The 18,643-nt window shown below is 53.9% G+C and overlaps 1 protein-coding gene across 4 annotated transcripts in view; it reads right to left on the bottom strand.

Moving 5' to 3' along the window:
* The window catches only part of PDE4B (phosphodiesterase 4B), a 157,676-nt gene that overhangs the window by 23,127 nt on the left and 115,906 nt on the right, over positions 1-18,643 (bottom strand). For 2 of the 4 annotated variants that reach the window (XM_066192994.1, XM_066192995.1), the window contains one exon: positions 5,521-5,633. In XM_066192994.1, coding sequence (XP_066049091.1) covers positions 5,521-5,633 — 113 coding nt within the window. Of the gene's footprint in view, positions 1-821; positions 4,487-5,520; positions 5,634-18,643 lie in introns of those variants that run through there. The other 2 variants (XM_066192997.1, XM_066192998.1) reach the window with 2 other exon arrangements.

Genomic DNA, 18,643 nt, shown 5'->3' with positions numbered 1-18,643 from the left:
AACCAGAATTGGGCAAAGGACACGCCAGAAGGTCCTGGGCACCGTTGTGGCCCGGAGGATGGGTGACAGCTCCTCAAAATTCTCCTGGGGAGAAGGATTTGAACCAAAATTCTCCCATCAAAGCCTTGATCTCTGCACCAGCAGCGGCCAAGGGATCCCCCTGGGATGGGCTTTTCCCACACATTTTCCACAACATCCCAGAAGATGGGAAAGCATCCAGCACCCCAAATCCCTTTGCACCGGGAGGATGGTGACACCACCCCCTGATCCTGTCCCCACACATCCCACAGCCAACGCTGCAGCTTTCCAATATTTCAATTTTTAAAACATCTGAAGCACTTTAACCAAGACGTCAGGACTGATCAGCCCAGAGGGCCCTCAAGGACAAAACGCGACATTATTAAATACGCCTGGCCCCAATATCCCACCCCGCTTTTAGGGCACATTTGACACCCCCAGAATGATTTGCTTGAGAGGGGAGTAAGCACGGGAGGAGCGCACAGAGACAGCCACCCTAAAGTCCATTTACGATGGTGATCCACGGGAGCTGGCTGGGACCAAGCTCCCCAAATCCCGAGGGGTTTTTAGGCTGGCTCAGAGCCAGCACCCAGAGCTGTTCCCTCCTGACCCAGCAGCTTTCCCGGGAAGCTCCCGCTCACCCCTCCGGGCGCCTGTGGTGCAAACCCCGCTCCCGCAGCGCCGGAGGAACGCAGTGCCCTGTCCTCTAGCACAAGGACATCCCCGACTCGGCCCAAACCCGCCGCCTAACACCCGAACTGCGGGGGGAATATCCCCAAACCGAGCCAGAAAACGCCTCCTACCTCCTGCAGCATGCCGCCGGCGCGGGGTCCTGCTCGGCAGCGGCGGCTGCACGGCCAGGGAATGGTTAAAGAGCGACGTCAAAGCGGCTCCGATGTGCGCGATGTGCTGCGGGAGCGGCGCTGCGGGAGCTGCCCCGAGCCTCTCCCGGCCCTGCCGGGGCTCTCCGAGCGCCGCTTCCCCCAGGCAAATCCCCGGGAATACCGGCCCCGCGCGCGGGGCTCAGTGATTCATCCCGCCTTGGAAAAAAACAGGAGACGTGGAAGTGTCTTTGTTCCGCCGGCTGCCGCAGCGAACAAACCTCTCTTTGTGCGGCGATTAAACAAAGGAAGTTCCAGCGCAAAGCCGGGGGAAGACTAAACAGCTCCGGCACCACTTAAGGGAAACATCACGTAGGAAAGGGGACAGGGCCGGGGGGCTGCGGGGCTGGCCGCAGGGAGGGGACGTTGTGCAGCCCGGCACATCCACGGCTGGCACTTGGCCGCGACCTCCAGCGCGGCCCCGGCAGTTTACACTGCCGGCCAGATGTTTATTTCACCACCCTCTCCCGAAAGCGAGGTGCGGCCTCGCTCCTCTTTTCTGACCGAAATGCCCTTTGAAATCCGAGCAAAATGAAATCGGCTGTGTTTATCTTGCGGAGAGGAACACGGAGAGGTTGTGCTGCTGTCCCGGGCCGCTGGCTGGACGAGGATTGAGTTATCCAGCACTTGGGAATGACAGAAACAGCTTTAAGAGTTGCCATAAGAGAGTTTAAGGATTTTGCAAGGGAGAGTCTTCCAAGGAACAGCTTGGGTAGAGATAAGAGAGTTTGCAAAGTCATGAGAGGACACCACTCACACTCTGTCTATTTAAGCTTCCAATATCCCCAGAGAACACAAATTCTGTTCTCAGGACTCCACGGGCTGCAGAAAGCTCTGAATTAGCCTGGTCTCATTTAAGGAGAGGCCAAGGTGCTGCTCGGGTCCATGCAGGTTCGGGCTGCATCCTGCACGGACAGGCAGCCCTGCAGGAACAATTCATCCTCTCCATCCCTCCATTTTACCATCTGACGGCTCCACAAAAAAACCCAAAAAACCTGGCGCTTGCAAGGCCAGCATTTCAGCTGGGAAAAAGACCTGCTCCTTCTTCTGATCCAGGGGATGCGCTGAGCACATCCTGCCCCAGATCCCAAATTAGGGACTAGAGCAGGTCCCATCTGCAGCCAAGTGAGGCTAAGGACAGCTGCCTAACGCCAAGACAGAAAATCCCCCCTCCTTTATCATCACTGACTCACAAACCCTTCTGACACAGCAGCTGCCTGAGCTGGAAGCTGGACAGGGTGATAAAGGCAGGAAAAAAAAATAAGAGTATATATGTAACAATAATGTAAATGAGTGTGGTTTGCTCCCTCGGGCAGCACCCAGCGCCTGCAGAGCTCCTTCCAGGTTATTTTGTTTCCGTGCAGAGCTGCAGGGCCCTGTCAGCTCCCAGCACAAGACGTTAGGAAATTCAGGGTTAGGAAAACAAACTCCCTCCACGGCGGCTGCAGACAGGTATTTTTGCAGGTTATGATTTTTCTCTGAATTAGAAAGGATAAGGGCGCTGTGCACGGTTAGTTGTGCAGACAGCCCGGGCTGCTTTGCACCGGGAATGCGTTCAGGAGTGGCTGCCAGCAGAGTCCCCTCTTTGGCAGATCCCTGCGGGGTGGCACGGCGGGGTCCCTCGGCTCCCCGAGGGCAGCACAGCCCCGCCAGCTCAGCCGCTCCTTCCCTCGCTCCTCCTGCCCTCAACTCCCGCCTTGCCGAGGAATACGCACATGTTTAAAGCGCTGCCTTCCGAACCCCATCAGCTCAAAGCCCGGCTGCCGTCCCGCATGGCTCTTCCCCCTCCTCTGCCTCCTTTTATTATTTTTTTGTTTTGTTTTTGTTTTTGGTTGTTTTTTTTTTTTTTTTTTTTTTTTTTTGCCGGAGCGCTTCTGAGAATCCCCCAGCGCTCACAGATGCCCAGAGCCTCCCTCTCTCTCTCTGCCTGTCTCCCCGCGCTGTTGTTGCAACTCTGGGTTTTCTAAACTACGTCTGTCAGGAAGGAGACAGGAAATTCGAGTCACACTTGCAACAGCTGTGCCATGCCTACTATCAGGCTCAAATGACGTAGTTTGGCTTGGGTGGCGCGGGGCCAGGAACCGGCGAGAGCGGAGGTCAGGAAGATAGGTCAGTGTTTATTCTGCTGCTGCGCTTGGGAGCATGCCGAGCCGATTTGCTTTCTTCCTATCTAGACTGTTTCTCTTTCCGTTTTTTTGGGGGGGTTGTTTTTAATTTTTTGGTTTTTTTTTTTTTCTTTAATAACGCGCAGCCCGAGCATCCTGTTTTCAAAACATCTGCCGGCTCTGCTGTTTGGCCGGTGACAAATGGAGCTGCCTCGGAGCGGAGCTGGCGCTGGGACGGGATGCTCGGAGCGGGGAAGGGCGGCTGCAGCCTCCTCCTGAAGGTACAGGAGCGACCCAGCACTGCCAAAAAAACACTTTTCAAATCATCCACCACCAAAAAAAAACAACCCCAAAAATCCCCCAAATCGTCAGGCATCGGAGCTAAACTTTCCAACCCAAAGCCTGCCGTGATTTGTGGCAATATTTGCAGCTCCGGGGCAAAGGCGAGCGAGGTGTGAGGCCATTTTATGCTTCTCTCTCGCAGCTGAAAACTGTGAAACTGGAAGTTGACCAAAAGAAAAAAAAAAAAAAAAGCTCAGACATTTCAGAAAGGGGTTATGAAAGAACAAAGTTTCAGGAAGCTTTAGCTCGAGCCAGCTGCAAGCCATCTGCGCCCCGAGTAATCGCGACTTTAAAGTGCTACAAAAGCAATTTAGTTTCACCTTCGCGAGGTCATTTTGTCATTCAGTAAAGAAAAAAAAAAAAGGGGAAAAAATAACCTCAAACTGAAGGGCGTCGTGCTCACGCTGGAGGTGCAGACTGAATCCTGCTCAACTTTCATCCAGGATTCCCTCAACGCAAACTCAAACGAAAAAATGAATATTTCTCTCTTGAAAGCTCCCTCTATAAAACTTTTACTGCTTCCTTTGCCCCTGCACATCGTGGTAATCGCTACCAGAAAGAGGAAGCTGAAACAACCCGGGATTGCTTTGCTCAACTCCTTTCCCATAAATTTAGTTTCTGATTCAGCATCTCTTGATTGCAGTCATTTCCAATTAGGAAAAAAAAAAAAGCCAAACTCAAAACCAACCAAAAACCAAACAGCAACATCGGGGTGGTTCAGAACTGGGTTTAAACCATCACAAACTGGGCAAAGGATGTGGATGTGACGGGCACTGGGTTGGGAATCTGTGACTGTGACAATTCCAGTGGGCACGGCGGGGCTGGAAGCGCTGTCTGGGAGCCCTGGAAGGGGCAGGGGCGGGCTGGGAGCTGCCAGGCTGTGCCCGGGGCTGTGCCCGGGGCTGTGCTGCGCTCAGCACCTGGAGCCTCAACTTCCAAAAGTTGCACGCAGGCGCTCAGGAACTCGAGTTTCTCTCTCTGCTGCCTGTCAGGATATTCCTGGCACTCTGCTTTCCTCCTGCTTCCCTGACTTTAAACGCCGCGGACTTTTCTTGCTTTATTTCAGCTCTTTATTCTGCGCAGGGAAACTCAGAAGTCCCCTTTCGCTGCCAGGGAAAGCTCCGCAGAGCAGCAGCCCCCGGAGCCGATTCCCTGTCACCGTCCCTGCCTGCCCACCCTCACCACGTGCTGCCGAGCGCTGCCAGCCCAGCGCACTGAAAACCAAGTTAAAACGTCACCGAAAGCCAAAACAGCCGTAAAATACCGGACTCACGGTGTTTACACTTCGCCGTTATTATTATTAAGCAATGAAGTTAATTGACTTCTGGCGTGATGATTTGCTGCACGCGGGCGTTTGCACAGTGTTCCTGCTCATATCGGCTCCAAGGGACCGGCGCTAATTGAAACCTCTTTAATTTTCGGGAATGAGCCTGTGGCAGTGACCGGGCTCTCCACGATATCCCCGGATCGTGCTACCCAAACTAGCCCGGATCATGTCCCGATCCATCCCGGATCACTCCCCGATCCATCCTGCCTGGATCGCTGTCCCCGATCCATCCCGGATCACTCCCCGCTCCATCCCGGATCACTCTCCCCGATCCATCACGGATCGCTCCCCGCTCCATCCCGGATCACTCTCCCCGATCCATCACGGATCACTCCCCGATCCATCCCGGATCACTCTCCCCGATCCATCACGGATCACTCCCCGATCCATCCCGGATCACTCTCCCCGATCCATCACGGATCACTCCCCGATCCATCCCGGATCACTCTCCCCGATCCATCACGGATCACTCCCCGATCCATCCCGGATCACTCTCCCCGATCCATCACGGATCACTCCCCGATCCATCCCGGATCACTCTCCCCACGCCACCCGCCGCGAGTTCTCCCTGGTCGCGTCTCCGCGGGGAAACCCGCAGCGCCTTCACCGCAACTAACTCGGAGCTGCCGTCCTGGACAGACGCGGGGACGGGGCGGGATCAGGCTCAGAGCCCCGCGCCTCTCCCCGTCCCACATCCCCGTCCACATCCCCGCTCCCCATCCCCGTCCCACATCCCCGTCCCACGTCCCCGCTCCCCATCCCCGTCCCACATTCCCGCTCCCCATCCCCGCTCCACATCCCCGCTCCACATCCCCGCTCCGCATCCCGGAGCCGCACGTGGGCTCACCTTGTTGGATGCCATCTCGCTGACGGAGCGGTAGGTTTGGATGGTCTCCAGCTGATCCAGGCACCAGTCGAGCTCCTCCAGCGTCTCCATGGCCAGCTTCTGGTAGGGCTCCTCTGCGAAGAGGCACACGGACATGTAGTCGGGCTGGCGCTGCGGCCGCCTCTCCATGGCGGGGCCGCCCGAGCCGCCGCCAGCGCCGCCGGAGGTGCCGCTCCGCTCCCTCATCACGCGGCCGCCGCTGCGCTGCCCCGGCCGCCGCCGGCGAGTCCCCGCCCGCCGCCGGCCCCGGCCCGGCCCCGCTCCCGGCCCCCGCCCCGGCCCGCCCCGGCCCTGCCCCCGCCGCTCGGGGCGAAGCGAGCGCCCCCCGGGCAGGGCAGGGCAGGGCAGGGCTGCGGCTCGGGCAGCGTCATCGCGGCCCCCCCGCCCCATCGGCTTCCCCCGCCGCTCGCGGGATGCTGCTCCTGCTCCCCAACAACCCTGAACACCAACAGGCCTGAACCCCTAAAGACCTGAATCCCTAAAGACCTGAACCCCTAAAGCCCTGAACCCCTAAAGCCCTGAAGCCCAACAGTTCCTCACCCTACAAACCCTGCTCCCCACCAGCCCTGTTCCCCAACCCTACCTGCTTCTGCTCCCCAACAGTTCTGCTCCCCACATCCACCAGCTCTGCTCCCCAGCCCTGCCTGGTCCCGTCCCCCACCCAAACAGCCCTGATCCCTACTTCTGTCCCTGCTCCCCACTGCTGGCCCTGCTCCCCATCCCTGCTCCCCACTCCTGACCCTGCTCCCCACTCCTGTCCCTGCTCCCCACTCCTGACCCTGCTCCCCACTCCTGACCCTGCTCCCCACTCCTGACCCTGCTCCCCACTCCTGTCCCTGCTCCCCATCCCTGCTCCCCACTCCTGTCCCTGCTCCCCACTCCTGACCCTGCTCCCCACTCCTGACCCTGCTCCCCACTCCTGACCCTGCTCCCCACTCCTGTCCCTGCTCCCCACTCCTGACCCTGCTCCCCACTCCTGACCCTGCTCCCCATCCCTGCTCCCCACTCCTGTCCCTGCTCCCCACTCCTGACCCTGCTCCCCACTCCTGGCCCTGCTCCCTGTCACCCCTGGTCCTTCTCCCTGCCACTCCAGGCTCCCCAGCTTTGCTGGCTTTGTCCCCACCAGCCCCACACCCCAGTGCCCCCCAGCAGGCCCTGCACCCCAAACCCACCATCCCTGCTCCCTGCTCCCACCGAGCTCAGCTCCCCGGCCCCGCCAGCAGGACACGGCGCTCCCTCCCCAGCAGCTCCGGTGGCAGAGTTAAGGTTTCCACGGGCGGATACAGTGAATCATAAAAATCTCCCCATGAATGTAACTGCTCCTCATAATCCCGGTGACATATGCTCATCCCATAAATCTGTCAGAGCTAATGGATTCAGCGTTTCTGGTGGCAGGTAACCAGTGACATCACCAGGGCAGGATTGCTCAGACACACTCAGGAGCTCCAGACGTGTCCCACTGCCCTCCCCACCTCGCGTCCCTCGTGTCCCCAGGGGAAGGAGCTGCACCCTGTGCTGGTGCCTCTTCCTCTCTGTCATTCACCACATCAATAAAGCAGCACTGGATAGGGGCCTTCCATTAAATGATTGAGAACAAACAGAAAATAAACCCTGCCAAAGGTAATTCAGCAATAAACCTGGCACAGACACGTTTGAAAAGTTTGGTGAGTCCAAAACTTTGTGGCATTGGAAGCAAATGGGTTTTGTTTTGTTTTTTTTTTCCTGTGCTCACAGAGCTCCAAACACTGAAAGTTCTCTCATTCCTGCATAATCAAAAAGCAGGTGAAAACAGCCAAAATCACACAAAGCTCAGTGTATTTTCCTTTCTGCCACGAGTATTCCCTCACAACTGTTTTATCATGTAAATTAGTTGACCCAGAAGGGCTCGAACCACTTGTTGCAGAAAATGTTTGGATTGATAAAGCAGCGCAGATAAAATAAATTGAGGAGCGGGTAAAAACCCATCTCAGACTAAAACCCACATGTTTAAATCAAACTCTGTGTTCTTGCCCTGTGTTCTGCTGCTCTGAGACTCCTCAGGAAGCACAGCGGCGGCATGTGTGCATTCCTGGAGGAGGAGAAGGAACAGGTTCACAGGGACTCTGACACCAGACCCTAATTTTAGCCTTTTGGGGGATTTCCAGCCTTGCCCAGGTCTGCAGGACCCGCTGCCACTGTCACTTCCAATCTTCACCTCGCAAAGAGCCATCAGGGAATGCAGGACCAAGAACAGAAATCTGCTCTGGATATTGAAAGGCTCACGTTCCCCACAGCTGATACTCCCGATATTCCTTTGTTCTGTAATCTGAGTTTTATGTAATAAAAGGAGAAAATAAAAAGCCAAAACAAGCAAAGCTATCGCATATTAAGGATATCGAGGTGAATCAGGAAACTCGAGGGCTTAGAGGGTTTGGCTGCAAGTATTTGATATTTATTTTTGGGTGTCAGAAGATGAGCTAAATAAAGAGTGAATATTTTACACATTCGCAGTGTTCTCAGGAATTTTTAGCAGGGTGCATCAGGACCCTCCTTCCCTCGGTTTCTGCCTCGCTGCTCCATTCCCGGGAGGTTTCCTGAGGGAATCCTGAGGAGCAGCGGGGATCCCTCCGTGGTTTACTCATGTAAAACATGAGCACTGTCACCTGCCTAAACCTTTGCAGCGAAACCATTGAGGCGCCAATGGATTCACGATTCAAACTCCGATATTTTGAAAACATCCACTTAAGCTACCTCAAGTCACTTCAACAAAGTGAGAGCAAACAGCTCGTGCTAAAGATCATTTTAAGGGGAAAGCGGAGAGTTCTGCTGCTGTCCCAGCGCAGATGTGAATTTTCAAAAGCACCATTCACATTTTCTTGCAGAATTTGCTTTTTTCCCTGAGACTGGCCAGCCCTCCCACAGCTCCCTCCGGCCTTGGCACGCAGCGAGATGCAGCCCCTGCATCCCCGCGCAGCTCTTCTTGGTGTTTTGGGGCTTTGACTCATCTAAACCTCGTCTTTTCACTCATTTTCTCAAGCCAGCTGCCTGGTGAAACCATGCCTGATGGGCGTGTGCGCCTTCCAGCTCCTGCTGCCTGCCCTCCGTGGTCACCGGGCAGTCATTTCTGAACGTGCTGCTCAGCTGGGCTCCCTTTGCTCGGGCAGCAGGGACGTCACAGACGCCGCATTCCCCCTCATTTCACAGAATCACACACGAGAGTCACTGGCCTTGCCCGCAGCAGGAAGAGAGCCCAGTTCAAGCCTTCTTAGAAACTCAAAACTGTCCCTGAAGGCGCCGAGTGACGCAGTCTGAGCCCATCACCCCGGAAACCCCAGCTCTTATCAAACCAGCCCTCCTTGGCTGTGTGCAGCTGCACCAGCTCTCCCTGATGAACCTGGGGCTATTGACAAATAAATTGGGAAAGCAGAGGCTACAGGCCCACTCCTAAAGCTAAATTTGCTTTTAAAGCCAGCATGTGGAATTAAAATACATGCTCCAAGTCCCCCGTGAAATATTTTCAGATCCACAGCTACCCCAAAATAACAGCCAGATACAGAATCCATTAGGAGCTGCTCTTCTACCAATCTGAAAACTTCGTGTGGGAACGATCTTAAAATAACAAATATTTTCTGGTTTTCTTCGTATTTAATATTCTTGGATACCAGAGAATGGTTTGGGTTGGAAGAGACCTTAAATGCCATCCAGTTCCACCCACGGGCAGGGACACCTTCCACTGTCCCAGGCTGCTCCAAACCCATCCAGCCTGGCCTTGGACACTGCCAAGGATCCAGGGGCAGCCACAGCTTTTCTGGGAAATCCTTTCCAGGGCCTCCCCACCCTCCCAGGGAACAATTCCTGCCCAATATCCCATCTCTGGCAGTGGGAAGCCATTCCCTGTGTCCTGTCCCTCCAGGCCCTTGTCCCAAATCCCTCTCCAGCTCTTTTGGAGCCACTTTAGGCATTGGAAGAGGCTCTCAAGTGGCTTCTCTTGCCCAGGCTGGCCACCCCCAGCTCTCCCAGCCCGGCTCCAGAGCAGAGGACAGGGATGAAGTGCCCTGGAATTCTCTCCCTGAGCGGTATCTGCTGTTGCTACAGCGACTCCCACAAACTGTAAACACGAGTTTAGATGCTCCATGAGTTGTTCTTTCCCTGAACCCAACGTGAGTGTCCCACTGACATCAGCAGAGTGAGTCCCCCTGCCAGGAACCCTCCTAAAGCCAGGCCATGGCTGACTTCCATCACCTTCCTGGTACAGCCCATGGACACATGGACACTTGCAGAAAGCCCGCTGCAATCTCGGGAGCCGGGCTCCTGGAGCACTTCAAGGATGCATCTTCAACCATCTCACATTTCAGTTTATATCTGGGGGGGTTGCACAAGCCAAACCCGTAAATTGCAGCGGTGCTTTGGTGGTGTTTGCGCGGGTGAAGTCATTGCTGAGACACAAGAGGGAAGTGAGGAACAAGGGGAGTTTCAGTTTTTCAATCTGACCCAGTGTTTGCGCAGGAGGGTTGGCGCTGGTGGCGCTCCAGCAGAGCTGAGGTGACATTTCCTCAGGGAGCTGCTGCCAGTCCCTCCTGATGCCTTGGGAAGGCTGAGCTGGGGTAGAGACAGGACAGAGCTGGAGAATAAAGTAGGGATTTATTAAATGGCCTTTAAGGTACACCTTGGGCAGGACAAGAGCCTGGCCAGGGCTGCATCCAAGGTGGACCCAAAATGGGCACAAAATGGACACAAAATGGACCCAAAACGGGCACAGAATGGACACAAAATGGTCACAAAATGGTCACAAAATGGACAAATGGCCACAAGGTCTCACACTTTTCTAAGTTTTGGTCCATTTGCACATTGGGGTTGAATTGTCCAGTCCCAGCTCCAGGCTGTGAGGTCCCATCCTTCTTGTCCCTCCCTCCAGCCCACCCTTGTTTGTGCTGTTGGGGCTGAGAGTTGTCCTCGGTGTGCTGCAGGAGAAGGATTTGTTTTGTGTCCCTGCTCTGTGACACTGACTGTGAGCTCGGAGCTGCACCCCTGGGCACCACACAACCTGAAATACACGACGGCTCAAACTTAAAGCATCACTCCGAGGACAGAGGCAGCCCTTGCCTCGTGTTTCTCCACTGCAATGCCCTGAGATGCAGCTCCTCTCCACTGCTGGGATTTTGCAACAACTGCGTTTTTGGTGGGTTTTGCCATCTGCTGCTTTTCCACCTCTGTAAGGTGATGGAACACACGGAATCTCGCACTCCAGAGGTGACTTAGCAGCCCCTTTTTAGAGGCTTTTTCTCACTTACTGACATTTCTGTGCTCTCTTTTTCTCACACAATTGTTTAGGTTGGAAAATCCCTCTCAGACCATCCAGCCCAACCATTCCCAGCACTGCCAATGCCAAGGCCACCACTGCCCCATGTCCCCAAGTACCACATCCACTTTTAAATCTTGCCAGGAATAGGGACTCACCACTGCCCTGGGCAGCTGTGCCTGGGCTGGACAACCCTTTCCAGGAAGAAATTTTCCCAAATATCCAATCTAAACCTCCCCTGGCCCAGCCTGAGGCCGTTCCCTCTCCTCCTGTCCCTGTTCCCTGGGAGCAGATCCCAAATCCCCCCCAGCTGTCCCCTCCTGTCAGGGAGGTGTGCAGAGCCACCAGGTCCCCCCTGAGCCTCCTTTTCTCCAGGCTCAGCCCCTTTCCCAGCCCCCTCAGGGATTCTCCATCCCCTTCCCAGCTCCTTTCCCTTCCCTGGACATGCTCCAGCCCCTCAATGTCCTTCACGTCATGAGGGGCTCAAAAGTGACCCCAGGATTTGAGGTGTGGCCTCGCCAGAGCTGGATACAGGGGGAGAAGTGAGAGCTGCTCATCAATATGGACTTGAGGCCTTTTTTCACTCCTGAATGCTTGGAAAGTGAAAGGTTTTGGGGGAACATCCTCTTTTCCGGGAGTAGCTGGGTGTAAGGACAAGCACACACTGCATCAGGAGACCCCTGAAGCGGCACCGATGGGAAAGGGGGCGAACGGGACAAACTGTCACCCTTGGCTCCCCCCAAATCCCATCCGTGCCATCCTTCTCCCTGCAGGCATCGGAGCACGAGGCCAGCGTTATCTGCAGCTGCAGAGTTCCTCTCTAAACCCACAAGCTGTCCCCATCATGTCCCCAAGTGGCACAGCAAGGCAGGAGGGTGGGCTGAGGGTCCCCAGCCTGCAGGAGGGATTGGTGGCCTTGCCCTGCACTGACGCAGGAGATGAACCGAGTCAGGAAACGTTCTGAAACGAGATCCAAATGCCAAAATTTCTAGTGGGGTTTATCTTCTCTCTCCTGATTCCCTCCTGATTCTCTCTTGTCACCCCGGTCCTGATAAATAAAACCTTTTTTTCTGGAGGGAAGTGCAAAGGCCACGAGGCCGCTAGAGTTTTAAGGCCAAACCACCACATCCCAACCGGGTGAATTAAAGAACCTGGGGAGCAGTTGAATTTCCCTTTCCAGGTGCCAAGAAACTCAGCTTTCCACAACGGAGGAGGAGTATTCCCAGTGGGACTGACTTGTGAACAGATTGTCCAGTCTGGTGGACAAGAAATGTTGAAGACAAATATTTGCCAACGTCTTTTCCAGCTCAGCTCTCCTTAGTCAAAGATCAAATTGTGGGCTCACTGTACAGGTAAAAGCCTTCATGTCTGCTTCTGCAAGGAAAAAAGAAGAATTCCTTCTATTGGATCACAACTTTCCTCGTAAACCTTGGGCATGTGAAGCTTAAGACTTAAAAAAACCCCACCAAACCCTGGCAGACTCTGCCAAAAATTCCAAGAGAAGCTTTCACACGGAAGGTTAAAAGCAGCTTCCAGCAGTTTTCCTGCCTTCACTCAGTCCATCCATCCTATTCCTCGTGTTTACAGTGCCATAAGACATCTTCTAAGTTATTTATTCTTCCTTGCATCCTGGCTGCAGTAAATCAGGACTATTTATGAAGTTCTTCAGTGTTTGGGGCCGTCCTTTCCCAGCCCAAGCCCCAGCTGCCTTTGAAGCAACAACAGCTGAGACTCGAGGTCACCAAAGTCATTTTCCAGTGATTCCAGCTGATTTAATAAAATATTATCACTCTATCTAAACCTTATCTCAACAATTTAGACTCAGGATAAAATCTGTTCCTCCAAAAGGAAGCTCCCTTTTGCCTCGGAAAGGTTTTGATGCTGGATTTATTCCCAAATCCAGCGTGTACAACGTGGCACTGAAATGTTCCCCCAGTGCTGGACAAGCTGATAAAACTCAACAAAACCTAAAGGAGACAAACACTAAACCACAAAACACTAAAATCCAAGGAGGTTTTTTTTTTTGTTTGTTTTTTTGGTTGGTTTTTTTTTCCGGAGAAAATGTTTTTTTCCCTCCAAGAGTGACAGGGAGGGAAGGAAGCATTTTGGGAGCAGATTTGGGAACCTGAGCTGCACCACAGCTCTCGGGTGAGATGAGGATTTTGGAGTCCTGGTGTACGTGTATGGGAAGCTGGAAATATTTATCCAGGTGCATGAAAACCCTGCTTTAGGAAACGTCTGACAGCACAGTCCCCGACTCCCAACTGGAAAATCCATTCAGGATACAAATTTAAAATGCCCCCGATTCCCAGGTGAAGCCATGGGACACGAGCCCAGAGTCTGCATTCATCAGAGCACCTTAAACCAGCCCACTTTTAATTATTCTCTATTTATCACAGATTACCCCAATTGTTGTCACTACTGCAGATGACACAAAAGATTCGGAGGAGCAGATGCTGCAGTAGATCACATGAATGGCAGATGATTATTTGGGAGCTGATAGAGCTCATTAGTGTCACTGCAGGCCTCATTTGCATTCCTCACTCCTTGGCTGCTCGTGACTAAGAGCTCCTGTGGGGGAAAGGTGGGAGAGTCCGTCCCAACTGATCCAGCAGCGGATCCTACCTGGGCTTAGCTTAACTCCTGGGGCAGGAGAGAGGGCAGGAAAAGGGAGGAGAGAGAAAAGGGAGAAGAGAAAGGGAAGGAGAGAGAGGAAAAAGGAAAGAGAAAGAAGGAGGAGATGAAGAAGACATGAGGGCAGAAGGAGGAGGAGAAGGAGAAGAAAAAGGAGAAAGAAGGAGAAATAGAGGGAGAAGAAATGGGAGGGGAAGAAGAAATAGCAGAAGAAGAATGAGAAAAAAGAGAGAAGAAGTAGAAAGAGAAGAAAGAAGAGAAAGAGATGGAGAAGAGAAATGGAAGGGCCAGGGGTAGGGGAACAGGAAGGAGAAGGAGAAGGAGAAGGAGAAGGAGAAGGAGAAGGAGAAGGAGAAGGAGAAGGAGAAGGAGAAGGAGAAGGAGAAGGAGAAGGAGAAGGAGAAGGAGAAGGAGAAGGAGAAGGAGAAGGAGAAGGAGAAGGAGAAGGAGAAGGAGAAGGAGAAGGAGAAGGAGAAGGAGAAGGAGAAGGAGAAGGAGAAGGAGAAGGAGAAGGAGAAGGAGAAGGAGAAGGAGAAGGAGAAGGAGAGGGAGGAGGGTGCTCAGAGTGGTTTGCCAAGGCACCAAGGCCATGGCTCAGATAAAAGTCCTGCAGATGACCAAAGGCCCTCCCATTCCCCAAAAAAAAATGGCTCCTTCACCTCCCCAACACCAGCTTGATTAGCAGGAATATCACCCCACATTAATTACTAACCAGTGTCAGAAAATGGCTATTTCACCTCCATAACACCAGGTTCATTAGCAGGAATATTGCCCCACGTCAGTTAATTACTACCAGTGCCTAGCATCACTCTAAAACCCCGGAGCACGTTGAGTAGAACAGGTTTATCAACAAAGGACGTGCCAGAACTTGATGGAAAAGGGCCTTGTGCAGGCTGGGAGCCATTCACCCTTTGCCTTCCCTAATGGAGCTGTGGTTGCTCACGGATCGTGTGGACATGTTTACATATTTATCCCTCACAATGCCGAGGGAATAACCGACACCCGCTGATTTATTTGTTTAATGTATCCTGTCAGTGCCTTCTGAGAGCTGTTTCCTCGAATTAAAGCATTGTTCTACCAGGTCCAGAGAATATTCCTGTGGAAATCCTTCTGTCGGATGCATTTGGAAATTCACATGGAAAACAACCAAAGGCACCGAGCACAACCCCCGGGGTTCGCTTCGAACCTGCAGTGAAATGTCCAAATCTCACAGCAGCACCTCCCAAACCACAAGCACTGAAAAAACCCAAGTTTCTTTCCAATATCCAGGGAATCTACGGAGCAGATTCCCAACCATTTTCTTTTGTTTTTTTTTCCTTTTTCTGAGCAGAAAAGCCACATGAACCCCTGAAGAAGGTGTGACTGAACAGCACCACCAGCAGCACCACCCAGCCCCAGACCCCAACGTGTTCCCTCTTGCAGCTCCCGCGGACGCCCGCGATCCGCCGGACCGGGAACCGGGAGAGACTGAAAACCATGGGAACCACGGAGCCTTCAGCTGCACTTCCCCTTCCTCCTCCTCCTCCTCACCATCCCACCGCGTCCCACGCTGCCTAATTATATCTCTGGCCAAGATAAGTGCAGATGTGCTCGGGGAAGGCGCAGAGCCCCAGCGCCCGCGGAACAGGTGGAGCCGCCGCGCTCTTGAGCAACTCCCCAACAAATGGACGAGCCTGCCCTTCTCCCCCCGTCGTATTTTTGGGACTCCAGTCCGACCAGTCACTCGAGCCGTGCCCCCCTCTCGGGTTTCTCACACCTGCAGGGGAGGTGGCAGGCAGAGGAAGGGCTCTTTGTTGGCTGCGGAGCTGGGCAGGGAATGCTGCAGCCAGAGCGGGCACGGGTGCTGCATGCAAATGACAGCAGAGTTGTCTCCCAGTTATTCTTTCAACAACAAAAAAAACCCAGGACTTTGGAAATGTAGATTTTTCTCTGTTAATAGATGAGATGTGGGAGGAAAGGCCTGGGAAGTGAAATCCCTGTGGAGAGAGGAGAGGATGAACTGGCAAAGGCACTGGCAGGGGGTCACTGAGGAGGTGGCACTGGAGGGGATCCAGCTGTGGGGGAACGAGGGTGAAATCCTAACAGGGGCTCCAAAGCAGCGGGAACAATGGGGCCTGTATTCAGCCTGGGCTTGGAGATGAGAGGGGAAGATAGAGACAAAAAAAAAAAAAAAAAAGAAGTGAAAGCTTTCTACTGCTAATTGCAAAAAATGCCAGGAAATGAGAGAGCTGGAGCTGCCAGGAATAATGTGGAAGACTGAAATTGGGGATGAGAGCGTTTGACATCAGCTACAGCCTCTGGCAAAATACAGCCAAGGTTTTGGGGGGCATTTTTATTTTCTTTTCTCTTTTCCAAACAACAGGGAGCAGGAAAAATGAACTTTTTTTCTTTGTTGTTGTTGGATTGCTGAGGAGCCTGGCATTCTAAGTTCCCTAATTAAAGACAGGTCCTTTCTGGGACACACCATTCCAGCTGCTGGGAAAACTCAGCCCCCAAGAAAAACGGCTCCAGAGCTGCCGAAGACGTCATGGCAGTGATTAAACAGCACTCGCCAAGAACATCCAGGACACATCCAGGTTCAGACTGGAAGATTCTGGGAAGCAGGAGGAGATGTCTCACCGAGAGAAGGCACAAGGAATGAAAAGGAGAAGGAAAAACCTCCTGGATGCAGGGAATACCACAAAAATGTTTGCAAGAAGGAAGAAACCCCAGCTTCTGTCACCACGGGGAATGAAAAGGAGATGGACAAAACCTCCTGTCTGCGGGGAACGCCACAAAACCAAAGGGCTGCAGCATCCCAGGAAGGGAAGAAGGCCCAGCTGGGAAGCAGAGGCTCCCGGCGAGGGGAGGAATTCCTGCAGAGTGACTGGGCTGGGCCAGCAGAGGCCGGGCAGTCACTCAGTGCCATAGTAGCAGCGATGTTTCGGAGTCAACAGCGAGCCCTGAGCTCTGAGCTCTGAGCCCCGGGCCAGCTGCGGGGTAACCCGAGCAGGAATCTCAGCCTGCAGAAATGTCACTGCCCTGGGGGGCCCAGCTGGGCTATCTTTAGGCAGCCCCAAGTTAATCACCTAAGCTCCCCGCACAGCAGTGGAAAGTGGCTGGGAGCTCCGAGGGGTGATCCTGGTCTATTCTCAGCGCCCTGGGATGGGCTGAATCACCCTCCGGAGGTGCTGTCACTCTCTGCTCCTCTCTGCCCCAGCCACAGGAAGGGACCCCCAGAGGTCACCTGCCCCAGCTTCCCACCCACAGTGGCTTAAGTTTTATCTTTCCTGTATTTCGGGTTCTGTGGTGCCCAGGGGTGCAGCTCTGAGCTCACAGTCAGTGTCACTCAGCTCGGCACAGAGCAGGGACACAAAACAAATCCTTCTCCTGCTGCACACCGAGGACAACTCTCAGCCCCAACAGCACAAACAAGGGTGGGCTGGAGGGAGAGACACGAAGGATGGGACCTCACAGCCTGGAGCTGGAATTGGACAATTAAACCCCAACATGCAAATGGAACAAAACTTAGAAAAGTGTGAGACCTCCTGACCAGCTGTCCATTTTGTGACCATTTTGTGACCATTTTGGGTATATTTTGTGTCCATCCTGGGTCCACCTTGGGTGTAGCCCTGCCCAAGGTGGATCCTATAGGCCTTTTAATAAATCCCTACTTTATTCTCCAGCTCTGTCCAGTCTCTACCCCAGCTCAGCCTTCCCAAGGCTGGGAGCACCAGCAGCAGCCTGATGCTGGAGTAGCTGCAGGGCACTGCTGGACACCCACAGCTCCCTGTCATCCCCCAGCCTGGTGTCCAGCCATGCCCAGCCCTGTCAGCAGCTTCCATGTGGGAATGCTGTGGGAAACGGTGCCTGAGTGCTCCATCACAGCCACCCACGGCCCTCCCCGTCCCCAGGGCCACCCTCCAGCCCTTGGAGGAGGAGGTGGGGCCTTCCCAACACAGCTTGCTTTGGCAAGTCTGCATCCACCATTCCCAGTTTTCTTTCTTGTTCTGTCACGTGTTTGGAAATAGACTCCAGAGGACACCCTCAGTGACCTCTGGGTGATGAGAAGAGTCTGACCAGTCCACAGTTCCCCTAATCTGCTCCACCCTTCTCAAAGATGCACCTTTTTCCTGTTGTCACCTTTTTCCTGTTGTCACCTTTTCCCTGCTGTCACCTTTTTCCTGCTGTCACCTTCCTAAGCACCACAGTTTTCGTGAGCGACTCAGATTGACCTCCCAGCTTTTCCAGCCTGACCCTTGTCCAGCGATGTGGACCCGGACACCTCCATCTCCTCTAGGTTGTCCCCAGCCCGCTGCTCCCTCGCTGTCCTCCATCCCTTATCTTCCCAAGCAGGCTGGGGGATGAGGACTGAGACAAAAAACCCGCTGACTATTTTGGTCCTTCCTGCACCATTATCATGAGGTTGTTTCACCCATGGATCAACACTTTTTTCTGTATTTTCTTTCCCTGCTCCATACCTTCACTGGAGTCCACTCACAGCTCCATCAGCTTTTGGTCAGCCCAACACTCCCCCCATTCCCAAAGTTTTCCATGCCTCCCCTGTTCCCAGTCTTTCTCACTCTTTGCCTGCTCTCTTCTTGCATTTCCACCCTCTGAGAAGCTCCTTGCTTCACTGAGTTGCCTTTCACTGGAATTCCTGATCTTCCTGCACAACAGGGTGGTTTGCTCCCGAGCTTTTCTTCAAAAAGCAGCCACCACTTAAGACCGGTCTGTAATTTTTAGGTGGCTGAAGTGGGGTGGAATGAATCTCATGATGACGACAGGGTCCTGAGAGCAAGCAGGAGTGGAGGGGCTGGGCAGCAAAGAGAGGAGCTCTTGCAGAGCCCTGCTGCCAGCCCGCCCCGGTTTGATCCCAGTTGCTGTCAGCCAGGCCCAGGGTGAGCAGCAGGACATCAGCTGCTGCTTTGGGAGCAGAGATGAAGCATTTCCAGGGAGTTCATCCCACGAGGTCAGCCTGGAGTGGGAGCCAAGCCTGAGGGAGCCGGTTAGGACAGAACTGGCCAAACCTGCAGAGTCCTGCCTGCACCCACCAGTGCTGGATCACCACCCAGGTCATGAGAATCGGGTCACTGAGGCCACCAGCACGGGCTGGCAGCTCCCTGACAGCCCAGTGACTGTTAGAGGAACCAGAATTGCCCAGCAATTAGTGCACAGCGCGCTGATTGTGGT

This window comes from Chamaea fasciata, unplaced genomic scaffold, assembly GCF_029207755.1.
Source record: "Chamaea fasciata isolate MVZ Bird 193981 ecotype frontalis unplaced genomic scaffold, bChaFas1.0.hap1 SCAF_10, whole genome shotgun sequence".
In the NCBI taxonomy this organism is placed as follows: domain Eukaryota; kingdom Metazoa; phylum Chordata; class Aves; order Passeriformes; family Sylviidae; genus Chamaea; species Chamaea fasciata.
This window is presented reverse-complemented; position numbering and strand designations above follow the sequence as displayed.